General features: G+C 33.9%; 1 protein-coding gene across 8 annotated transcripts in view; it reads left to right on the forward strand.

Moving 5' to 3' along the window:
* The first annotated feature begins 3,386 nt into the window (after positions 1–3,386).
* LOC18430227 (vesicle docking protein) overlaps positions 3,387–12,646 on the forward strand; it is a 37,777-nt gene continuing 28,517 nt past the window's right edge. For all 8 annotated transcript variants that reach the window (XM_088859593.1, XM_088859592.1, XM_088859597.1 and 5 more), the window contains exons 1-2: positions 3,387–3,496; positions 5,388–5,453. Coding sequence is in view for 2 of the 8 variants with exons in the window: in XM_088859591.1 (XP_088715717.1) it covers positions 5,406–5,453 (48 nt within the window). In the remaining 6 variants the exon portion in view is untranslated. The remainder of the gene's footprint in view (positions 3,497–5,387; positions 5,454–12,646) is intronic.

A 12,646-nucleotide genomic window follows, 5' to 3' on the forward strand; every position in this document is an offset into this window, starting at 1 on the left:
GGGACTAAAATAGTTCACTCAATGTTTATGACGAATATTAATTCACACTGTTAAATTATTATTCTTCGAGGCATGACAAGCATAATATAATCATGCTATCTATATATATGCATTTCAATATTAAAGAAGAATATCTACAAAGATATAATTTACCTTTCGTGAATGGAGGTCACAAACATTTTCAAATGTTATATATCAAATTTGATGGCTTGAGGCGAGTCATTAAGTGAATTTTTTTTTTTGAAATTTTGTATTATTCAATGACACTAGTACAACCACTCATTTTGAAATTTAAAGGACAAGAATGATTGTGCGTACAAAAGATAAATTGTATCTAGCTAGACAATTTCATATTAAATCGCTATGTCCATAAGAGCATGAGAAAATTTAAGGTGCAATATAGACAATTCCATATTAAATTGTGTCGAGTAAAAAGAATGTATTTCTATTAATATATTTCACAGACAATATATTTCTAGGTATCTAAACGACCCTTAAGTGATTATATCCTATAAGATTTTTAACCTTACAATGTCATAAGTACTTTTATATGTTAGATGTGAAATCGAGTGCTTTTATATGTTAGATGTGAAATCGAGTGGTTAAGAATGTGTCATTAAATTTGGGAATAATTTACTTGGATTTTGATGGTCAATAGTACACCTCCAACCGTCCAATTTTCATTTAATAATAAAGGGTGATTTGAATGCAATTCCAAAGCCATACTTGTATAAGGGTGTAAAATTTATTTTCACCCTTGATCGTGAAAAATGAAGCTCCCAAATTCATGTCAAATTTGTGACCACTTGAAAATAGATGTCTAGATAATATATCACAAGACACAACTTTTGAGATTGAAATGTTTTTTATATGAGATTGCATAGTATGGACAATTTATCTTAGTTACAAGGAAGTTACAATCACTCCAAGTCCAAGATATTAAATGTCAAATTAGATGGCTAGAGTGTATTACAAAGTTCGAGATTTTGTTTTTTTAAACTTTGAGTCTAATCATTAGTACTTACAACGACTTGATTTGAAGGTAGTTTTGACCTCATTATATTAAAAAGTAAACTGGTCATTTTGTATACTTTTCCTTTTTATAGTTCGATCTATTGTTGTATAGTTGGAGATGATCAATTTGAGATTTTTTCGGTGCTAAGAGGGGGGTTTGGGGTGCAACTAGTAGCTTTTGTCTGGGTCTCGTATAGAAAAAATGGTAAGATATCTGATGCAAAAAAGGAAGCGACATAAGAGCCCATTTGGCCTCTTAATTACAGAAGCATGCGACAAGATATAAACCTTCTTCCCAATATCCTGCCACAAATTCCAACATCGGAAACATGATGATGGTGGAAAATCGATCTTGGTCTTGATTATGAAATTTGAAAGTCCTATGATGATATGAAAAAATTATGTTGCCGCTTATTGTGAAATTTGAAAATAAACCATTTTAGACAATATGCCTTCTAGTTTTAAAACTTGACATCCACGTTGTTTACTTATTAGATTTGAAATCTGGTGGTTGATGATGTGTCTTTGTTTAGGCACAACGTTTAAAATAAAATTTCTTAATGTGATACACTTTCATCTATTGGATTTATATGTAATGATTAAAAATGATTATGATTTTTTTGTACAAAAATAAATATTCGTATAGTAATACAACCCCTACATAAATATAAGGATAAAGATGATTATTCTGAGTTTTATTTGGTCGACAAAACTGCAACTTTCAGGAGCTACAACCCTGCTGTAACATTTTTCATTAAAGCCACCCTATTTTACTATACATAGTGAAAAAAGCTAAAGGACCTCCCAATCTGATGATCCAGACTATGGGCAATGTTGATATGGGTAAAAGTTAAAAGGATTGGATTTTTTTTTGAAATAAAAGATAGAAAAAGTTTATATAAAATATCAACCTTTTATCTATGAAAGCAACTAAGTAAGGCGCAACCCAAAAGCTTAAAAACTATATATCGTAATATTGAAAAATCTTCTAATTAATCATTTTTACTTCAAGAATAAACAAAAATAAGAATTTCAAATCTAAAAAATAGTGCATCTTGTAATATATTTTGGCTATTGATATTTAAATTTTTTAAGTATATGTAGATCTGCACTGTAATTGAAGCTTTAAATTTTATACTTAGAAGTTTAAGTCGATTTTTGTACTAGATTGTTGACACCAAACTTATAACTTTTGATAGGATTTGAAGGTGCCCCACATTTTGAATGTCTAGGATAGACACCTTATAAAAAATTAAGATTGGGCTTAAGTGATTAGCAATTGACATTATATTTTAAGTTTAATTTTGGCCACTAAACTACCTAAAAAAGGGGAAAAAGAAATGAAAAAAATGAAAGACAACACATAAGAGATAAGGTTGGTGTGGATTTTCACGATTCAAAAAACCTGATGCATGCTATTTAAGTTTTGAACATGGCAAAAACTGACGCATCTTGCTCAAGTTTTGAACAAGATACAATATTATCCAAGGGTGAGGTTTGCATGGTTGCAACTTTAAGCTATCAAAATAAGGTACACCTCCTAACTTAATCATAATATGCAATATTTTGTTGTCGAAACTTTAGGATGGCTTGAAAATCAATTTTCATCTTTAATTATAAAATTTTAAACTCTAAAAATGGTTCAAATTAAATAAATTTATAAATATATGAAAATCTTAAAAATAGATGGTCCTGAAAATGTGTTGTAAGATGTATTATTTTTAGGACTTAAAATCTTTGTGTTTTTTTTTTATCATATTCATATTAGTTGATGTCAAGAAGATCAATTATATGGTTTTTCAATGCCAAAATAGTCTTTGGTGCACCTTAATTTTAGAATTTAAGATGCCAACCTAATATAAACTAGTTTCATTATCTAATATATTTTCCTTTTTGCTTTTAATTTTAGGGAAGCTTAAAAAAATAAAAAAAAGGAAAATTTATATAAGGTTAACACATTATAGGTAGAACTAAGGTGCACCTCAAAATCCTTGGAGAAATAGTGTTTGGATGTTGGAAAAACATCTAATTGATCATCGAAATGTATATATATGGAGAAAAAAAAATTTGAAGGCCCAAAAATAGTATATTTTGCAACATAGTAGACATACTATTTTATATTTTTATATTCATAGATATGCTCAATTTGAACTATTTCTTGAGTTTAAAATTTCATATTAAGATGAAAATAGAGTATCATTCCATCTTAATAGTTTTGATACAAAAAATTATATTTTATTACAGAATTCGGAAGTACGTCTTGTTTCCTTTGAAGGAAAACAGCATGAGGCCAGTACGGTGGTCACATTTATTTAAGATTTATATAGACACACCCTAAGCCATTAAAATAGGGCGCACCTGCAAACTCTTCTGTCGTAAGAAAATTTTGGTGCCAAAAGTTCTCTTAAGAAACGGTGCATTTGATTTGCCAACAGTGGAAACTCTCGCCGTCAAGGAACCCTACTCTCTCGCTCTGGACCAGGTACGCTCATCCATCTCTCTCGCTTGGTCTCGGTCTCGGTCTCGGTCTCTTTATTTCTCTCTCTAGAATTTTTTAGACTGGCTTTGCTCAGCCCCTTTTCGTGTTGTCGCTGGAATATTATTCAATCTTAATATGGGTTTGAGTCTCGCTCTATAAACTTTGAGATGCATTTTCGTCTATTTCTCGACATTGTTGTTGGACGTTTCACTGGTCTTTCTGTAGAACTCTAACATGGTTTAGGTTTTTTCTGTTAAAGAGGTTATAGGGATATCAATACCCAACTTTAACACGGTCAAGTTGGTTTATTCTACTCATTAAAATGAAGAATAATTCACAGATTTGTTGTCTAGTTTCTTATTTTTTCTTCAATTTTTTTTCATTTTTAGTCTTTTTACCATTAATGTCATCTTCATATTGGTACTTTCTTTTTTTTTTGCATTGCGTTGTGATTATTTCATGGATTAGTTGCCTCTTCTGAGGTGCGGTTCTTTTTTTAATGCGTTTTTTGGTGTGATCTGATTCTTGTTTTTCATGATCTGCTAATGGTCGGTAACCTAGTTGATCTGAACTGTTAATTATTCTGTTAATTTCATTCTTTGGATTAGAGTTTGTGTTTTGATCAAGTGTATTCTTGCTTTTTTGGTCAAGAACTTATTTTTAATGACTTATGTTGGATTAAGGAATTTTCTTGAGTAATTCATTCAGGTAATTTGTGTGTAATTTCTAGCTAATTTCAAAGTTAATTTCTGTTTCTATTGTATACATGGGTTTCCACTTCTTTTCTGTTAAATTTTTGAATTTTGAACTCTGCGTCTTTCCCTCATCTCAGAGATAGAGAGAACACGACTCAAGTGGAATTGAATGTAAGATTTGTGCTTCTAGTTGTGGATATGCTCTGCCTGTTTTTTGGGATCTAAATGTTCAATGAGCATTGCACAATATAAGAACAAATTTCAATCTCAACCATTACAATTTATAAAATATGCATTAGATGGTTTGTAGTAAAAAAATCATATTCAAAATATGCATTTTGAACATCAAATCAATGAAATACATAATGAATGGTTAAGGTAGGTAGTTTAAAGCTTTCAAAATACCAAATAGGTGAAAGTAACAACCCCACAATTTATCGCTCCTAGCTTTTAGGCTACCAATTTTCACTTTCTTCCTGGAATCCAGGAAAATTAGCATATGGGATTTTCCTAGGGAACTGCAGAGAAAGTCATCAAACGCACCCTAAGATGGCACCATAGTCTCTATTATGATAGTTAACACGTAAGTTACAAAAGCCATGCCCTGTATCTTTTGCTCATCTTCAAAACAACCTTTGAGAAATAGGTTGCCGAAATATCCAAAGGACTTCCGAATGTAGGTCATCGGAAATTCGTACTCATCGCCGGATCTCTCTGTGGATTTTCCGGAAATTGAGAATTCTGGCCTTCCACCAGAAAATTCATACTCATCCCCCCATCTCTCCTTGGATGTGACGGAAATTGAGAACTCCGGTCTTCCCATTGGATTAGTTTTCTGTTGATTTTGTAAGAGCCCTATCTTTGTTTCTCATTTTCTTGCCCTAATCTCCTTTGGCTTGTTCATTGTTTTGAAATATTTTCCTTTAGGGGATTCATCACTTTTTTGGGCCTTTTTTCTCTCTCTCAAATTTTATTATTCCGTTGTTTAATCATGGTAATTTACGTATATATTGAGAATGAGTAGCAGATCGGTATTTGCTTCTTTTTTTTTAAGTTTTTTCTCATCGCGAATTTGTTAATGAGGTGTATGTTTGTGCAAATTTTAGCAGATTTACTTTTTTTCCCCCCCTCTTATTGTCTGTGTTATTTAGTTGTATGTTTGTGCAAATTTTAACAGTTAGACTGGTTGCAAATGGCAGATTGGTGGTCTGAGAATAATGGGTTCTATAGATATCATCAAGTCATGCCTGGATTCAATTCATCAAGTAAGCTTCCATTGTCTTTAAATCTGAGTGGATATTGTCATATCATTCAGAATACTATTTTTTAGAGTATATATTTGTTCATTTGATACTATATTTTGGCAGAGAGGAAAATAATCTTTTATCACTGCAATAGTTCATGCATTTGAACCGCATGTTAATTTGCTGACTAATTTACATGTTCTTTTTTTATCACTGTAAATGATGTCTGCTAATGTAACCTGGAGAATAAAGTTAGGCCTGTTTTTATATTGGCTCAATACTTCAATGATTTTATGTGATTTTTGTAGAACTCTTTTGCAAATTAACATGTAATTGCCAATGAAAGTTATAGCTGTTTTTGGGTTTTAGGATGATTTAAGAATGTGTGCTCTTTAGTGGCATGGGGTTTCAGTGGAAAACTCTTGCTTTTTGTAGTTTATTTTCAGCATTGTGACTATCAGCTGGGTTCTTAGTGGGTAAATTTTACTAATATATGGTTTCCGTTTGAAAAGGCCTTTGGGTATATTTATATATAGTGATAGTTGTTTAGATATTTGTTTAACCTCTGAATCAAGAAGAAAATAGGACTGCTCCTTGCTTCAGAAAATCTAAAACATTCAAGTGTTTTATGGCCTTCTATGTAAAGAGTCTTTGTTATTTCTTTTGCTGTTTTCCTTAGAGAAAGATTGTTCATTTTCACTACAAATTCCATATAAGGTACTTAGCAAAAGAATGGGAACTGATGAAAACATGTATCTATTGTTGAACATGACCCTACTTAGCGTCTTTATATCCCTTTGTCACAACTCTTCCTAAGGAAAGATTGAGGCCATTTGAAAAATTATAAACTTTGAGGTTCCTGCCATATTGCGTATAAAAGCCTTAAAAATGATAGATATATATATTTGAAAACCGGTTTAATTTCAGAAGAGCTAGGACCAACTGACCCAAGTACCCATGAGTTGTCAAACTACAATCCAGTTTGAACTTTGATGGCTAAGAACTTTCTCCAATGTTAATTTAAAAAAAAAAAAATTTCTCCAATGTTACTGTTCTTGAAAGATCTTTATGCTTACACTTCCATGAATATTCAATCTGTCGTTGTCTACAATGCTTGGATATGTTGCGCACAAACATAAACTTACTCACATACAATGTTATTAAGACCGGACAGGTGGTCAAAACGGTGGGGCACTGGTTCAGTTGGAAGTAGACATGTTCATCAGTCAGAACTGTGAAAACTTAAAAAATTGAAATATTTCAAGAAAAATAAAAAAAAATTGAAAAGGGAAAAAACCTGAAAATATATTAAGATAAGAAAAATTCAAAAAAACAATAGAAACTAGTGTTATAAAAGTGGTCTAAAAAGTATAGATAAAAATTATTAGAAGTTAACTTGTTTTTTCAAAATCAGTTTAATCCAAATAGTTCACAGCGGTTCAACCTGTTTGACCGGTTTGAATCAGCTGGCTCAGGCCAGCTTGAGGGCTCGATTTTCCATCCTGTTTTGGGACCCCTGAATTGCTTGGTACACTAGTTCACTAGCATTGGGTAAAAGCTTCAGCTGAAGGTAAAGGACATTATGTGTTAGTAGAATCTTCTCCTGCTGAGGCTCTTGGTTATTCATTTGTTTGTAGTTAGCTTAGTGAAAAGAAATCATGTGGTTTATCAAATCAACATGGCCGTTTTGGTTTTGCTAACTAATATGTTCCCTACGTGCTAGAGAAAGACATAATGGACAATTAACAGCTCATGGGAAGTTGGGCTTGACTATTTTGAAAGTGGTGCTCTGTTTGTTTGATTTAAATGGATAATACCTTATTCAGGGAAATTTCCCAAAATTTAAGGATTTATTGTTCAAAATCCATTGTATTTGAATCTCACATGGATCACAATAAGAAAAATATGGTCCTTTATAGGCTAGAAATATTGAGTATAAATGGTAATAGATTTAGTAATGTTAGTTTATGTAACTGTAGGACTTGTCATCTAAAGGAAGTCTGTGTTTAAATTTTTAAAAGTCTTTGTTATTTCAAGTTTTAAATCAGGAGAAGGTTCTGGGTTTTCAAATCATACAATTTTCTGTTATATCTCGGCAACCTGAGTTTAAGGCAAGAAATTGCAATTATGCTCACCATTTATTTGGCTTGCTAGAACATAAGCGATTTCTAGTTTTGTATCAATGTGATAATGTAATAAATGCCAGACTGCCTGGATGACTAGGTTTCATCTTGAGGGAGCCAAAGACCAGGCCCCAGTGCCTCACTGAAGGTTGGGCCAGCCGCTCTTCGGTGGAGGCCTAGGCGCCCAAGTAGTACCTAGGCAGGCACCTGGTGCCTTGGGCTTAGGCGCCCATGTGTGACTTTTCCTAACCAAGTGTGGGAAATGCCATTAGGTTTGGAGAGTAAAATATCTTTTTGTCCCTTTTAAGGACCGGAAAAGCATTGGTGGGGGGGTCTTCCTACTTCCATGTTGTTTGCTAAACCTATTTTGAGAGGAAAAAACACAACTTAAAAACCTAACATTGAATGATATTTTGGTGGCTTAAAAAAAATAAAAAATCTAGGAAGTCATTCTGGTTCGAAACTTAAAAATGTAAGATGATTTTTTGAGATGTCTAGGAGTCAATGGCTCACTTAAAATCAGTGATTTATGGATGTTGGGTTTAAAGAGCATAGTTTTTCCATGGAGTTTCGCTGTATTTCAGTTTCGTGGAAATTCCATCTTCGGATTAAATAGGCAAGGTGGCCACGCACAAAAAAATGGTCGTTGTTGGATCCAAAAAATAAAAGTCAAGTCTGTTGTTATTTTTGCAAAAAATTAATAGAAAGGGGTAATTTTAGATCCAGGAAACTAATGATTTAAAAAAAAGATAAAAAGAAGGGGGTGGGGGGTGTTATTTGGGAGAAATCAAATGATAAGGGGTTCTCCATAAAAACTGCCAACCCCCTCAATGTGGGAGGCTGTGTCCCTCACTGTCTAGGCTCTTTTTGCTTTTGGAAACAGTGAGACTACGCCTAGTAATCCTAATCTACAGGATATATTTGGAGAGTAATCTTGAGAAAAATCTCCACTCTCAATGCCTCTTTCCTAATCAATCTCAATAGTGATAAGGAGAACCAACTCTAACCCAATTTCCATCTACTCTCCTTCTCTCTTCCCTTATATATAAAAGCATGCCATCATCTTCATTGCCTCGTTTACCCAAAAAGATTGCTGATCTGCTAGCTATTTCACAATTTAAGTGGGACAAAGAGATAAGATAGAAATGGTTTGTGAGCATCCATAATACATAAAGTATTTTCCCAAAGGCATTTGAAATTTTGTTCGTCATGCATTAAGAAATATGCATTAGAGGGTGTCTCCTCTAAAGTATGGGCTATTTAATATTGGCATATGTTGCAGTATGATAAAGAAATCTAAAAGAATGTTTCTTGATTATGGAAAATAAAAAAGATTAAAAAGACAAAACAACATCTCTGGAGCAAGAAAAAAACACTGAGTTTATTAAAAAGGCAAATAAATAAATTAGCACTTCATTAAACATATAATGCTTCCATCAGGTGGCAGTATTATGTTGAGACCCTGAGGTGGTCTGCGACCAACATTATCCGGGAAACTTGTAAGGTGGTCTGCAACAACCTCACTGTATAGGCTCTTTTTGCTTTTGAAAACAGTGTGACCACGCATAGATATCGTTGGAAAGTCATCTTGAGAAAAATCTCCACTCTCAATACCTCTTTCCTAATCAATCTCAAACGTGATAAGGAGAACCAACTCGAACCCAATTTCCATCTACTCTCCTTCGCTCTTCCCTTATAGATAAAAGCATGCCATCATCTTCATTGCCTTGTTTATCCAAAAAGATTGCTGATTTGCTAGCTATATCACAATTTAAGTGAGACAAAGAGATAAGATCGAGAAAATACTTTATCTATTATAGATACTCATAAACCATCTCTAAGGCATTTGAAATTTTGTTCGTCATGCATTAAGAAAAATATGCATGACAGGGTGTCTCCTCTAAAGTATGGGCTATTTAATATTGGCATATTTTGCCGTACGATAAAGAAATCTAAAAGAATGTTTCTTGATTATGGAAAATAAAAAAGATTAAAAAAAAAAAAAACATCTCTGGAGCGAGAAAAAAAAACTGAGTTTATTAAAAAGGCAAACTAAATAAATTAACACTTCATTGAACATATAATGCTTCCATCAGGTGGCAATATTATGTTGAGACCCTGAGGTGGTCTGCGATCAACATTATCTGCGAAACTCGTAAGGTGGTCTGCGACAACTTGTTCGACAATAACCTTGGTGAAGTGTGACATAGAGGACATGCCAAGGCCTCCATGCCGCCAGCTTCAACAGGAAAACTCACATTTTTTTTAGTTTTGTTTTTATCATCAACATCGCAATTATTAGGTTTTATCAAGGGACAAGAGGAGAGTGCATGAAGTCACAAGACATGCAAGAGTAGAGACCTGGTGTGTGGATACCATAAAATCACAAGCTTTCGAAGCTTATCAAAATTCTACTGATAGCTATCCAGTCTCATTAACGTTCAAGTCTAGGTAGGTCTAACATCCTGGAATTTTCTAACGGTCCAAATCATTTAATCTGGGGTCTTGCAGATTAGGCCAACCTTCTGATGCATTCCACCACACTAAGGTATGGTGATAAGGATCCAAAGTATGCTCATCATGAGAAACAGCTCAAACCTCTTCTAGCATATTAAGTTGGGTTTCATTGGAAGGTGAGTCTCATGTTATCGATGTGTAGATTTTGAGAGAGGGTAGGGCCTTCTTCATTCCATACCTCCCCCTCCTTTCTTAAATGCTTTAGGCATTCTTGTAAGTTGTAAGTGAGAACTATTTAAAATTGAGGGCGTAAATTGTAGTTATCTACAAAGTGATTAGTGGATCATTAAGGGGTTAAGATCAACACTGCATATAAGTGAGAAAAGTCCTACTTGTTTGATATTTACGTCCATTTCTCTTCTCATGGCCCTATATATTGGCTGGTAGATCCTCAATCTTATGAAAGAATGGTGAGAAGGGCCACATTGGATTCAACTCTTTAGCTTTTCCATTTGCACTTACCTTGAAGACCTGGTCTACGGGAGCTGGTTTTAGTACTTCCTCTAGGATCTTGATTTTGAGTTTCTTCTGATCTCCCGGGATCTTCCATTTTTTTGGATTGGGAAACTTACATTTAAAACAGTTTCTGAATGCTTATATTAAAAAGTTTTACTTCTTACATTCTCTGGAATCTAAGTTCTGCATCACCATCTCAGAGCTTACAAGGAGGTTTGACTTCAAAACCAAAAAAGTTTCTAGATTTTGCTTCTGAAGCAAGTTCAAATCCTTCTCTTTATATCCGAGCACAACCTCCTCAAGGAAATGTTCTTATGGTGCTTATGGTAATTTTGGTCAATTTTCTTTAGGAATTAGAATATGCTTGTAAAAGAGATATTGGAGTAGGCAAATGCTGGTGATATCACTGTCCAAGACTTGGGTTTTCAGTTCTTTTTCCATAAAAAGTTTATTTTGATATGTTGCAGCTGACTATGCCTGTGTTCCTCCTATATGGTCAACTAAGCCATGAAAATGGTCAGTTGAGTCTACAGACTATTCATGATAGTACCAAAAAATATGAAGTCTATGTAGGATTAATCCATCACAATTGTCAAACTAGGTGTCTAATCCCTATTACCCAACTATCCTAAAACGGAAACTTACTTGGAATAATCCTCCCAGCCATTGTTTAAAGGGAAAAGTTTGTACAGAGCCTAGGCTGTAAACAATCAAATTAGAGCCTACCTCAAAAATTTCACTAGAAGAGTTTGTTGTGGTGCTCAAATATTCTCAAATTGATCATCTCGACATCAAGATGCATGGAGTTGAGAAAAAAATGGATTTCAAGTTTTGGAAATAGTGCATCTTGTAATGCATTTTTGGACTGTCAATTTTTAAGTTATTCGAGCTTTCATATATCTGCTCGATCTACACTATTTTTGAAGCTTTAAATTTTATAATTATAGATGAAAATATATTTTTAGGCTAGTCAAAGATTTCCAATATTGAAACCACATTTCTCACCACTATTTGAAGGTGGCTCTAATTTGATTGTTTAGAGCCTCGGCTCTAGACAAACCTCATCCTTGTTTAAGTGCATTGTTGGGGAAGCATACTTGGCTAACTCCTAGGTTCTAAGGTCAGTCGATCAATGCCACTTAGAGCTTGCATAAAACAGCATCTAAGTTACTTAAAACATATACACTGCTTTTTGCACCTAGCCTTAAACTCCCATCATCCACCATATTTCTCTATAGCCTCGAAGCATGTTTTGGGACCTCCCATTTTGTCCTTCAGTTTTGTGGATACCTAGAGTTTAACAGATAACAAACAATATGCAAAGGAGATGGTGAAAGGATCAACTTCATCGAGCCAAAACATTAGCCAGTTCCTCCACATAAACCTCTTTAAGGATTGATGAATTTGTAAAAATTTATGCATTTGTCTAATGCAGTGATTAAAAATTAGCTAACTTGATTGTGCCCTGTAGGGGATTGGGTCCAGGTGATTAATCCCAATAATGGATGTGGCTAAGACCAGACCGGTGGACGAAGGGAACTGGTGTAGTTGGACCTTGGACCAGTTGAGCCGAGCCAGTTTACTGGTCAAGCCAGTCAAATAAATAAAAAATAAAACAAAACTAGGGAAAATACAGAATTTTTTTTGAAGAATAGAGAATTATAAAAGAAGCAAAAAAAAATGGAAAATAAAATTCAGAAAATCATTAGGAACAAAAATAAAATGATTTATATCTCAATTCAGTTCTCATGATGGCTTCCAATAACTCATTAAGTTGTAACAATGAAATTGAACCATTGAAGGCAAAACATAAGGCTTCAAAGTATTAGACTAATGAACTTTGAACACAAGTATGAAAGCATAAAAAGCTTGTTCTCTTCTTCTTGATCAACATAACTTTACCTTAAGAATGGCAAGGAAAAGAGTTTCTGTTTCTCGCCATGGCTGGCCTCCCCTGACACGGGACAACATCTACAATCTATACCCCAAAACACATTTCCAGCCTCTTTCTTCAATTCAACCTCTTCACTCTAAGCCCTCTTTCGCCTAAATCACAGTATCTTCTGCACCCCCTAAGACCCAACCTTCGCCTTCTCCTCCACCCTTGGTTACCCACAC

The sequence above is a fragment of the Amborella trichopoda genome, chromosome 2 (assembly GCF_054954075.1).
Source record: "Amborella trichopoda isolate Santa Cruz 75 chromosome 2, AtrichopodaSantaCruz75HAP2 v2.0, whole genome shotgun sequence".
In the NCBI taxonomy this organism is placed as follows: Eukaryota; Viridiplantae; Streptophyta; class Magnoliopsida; order Amborellales; family Amborellaceae; genus Amborella; species Amborella trichopoda.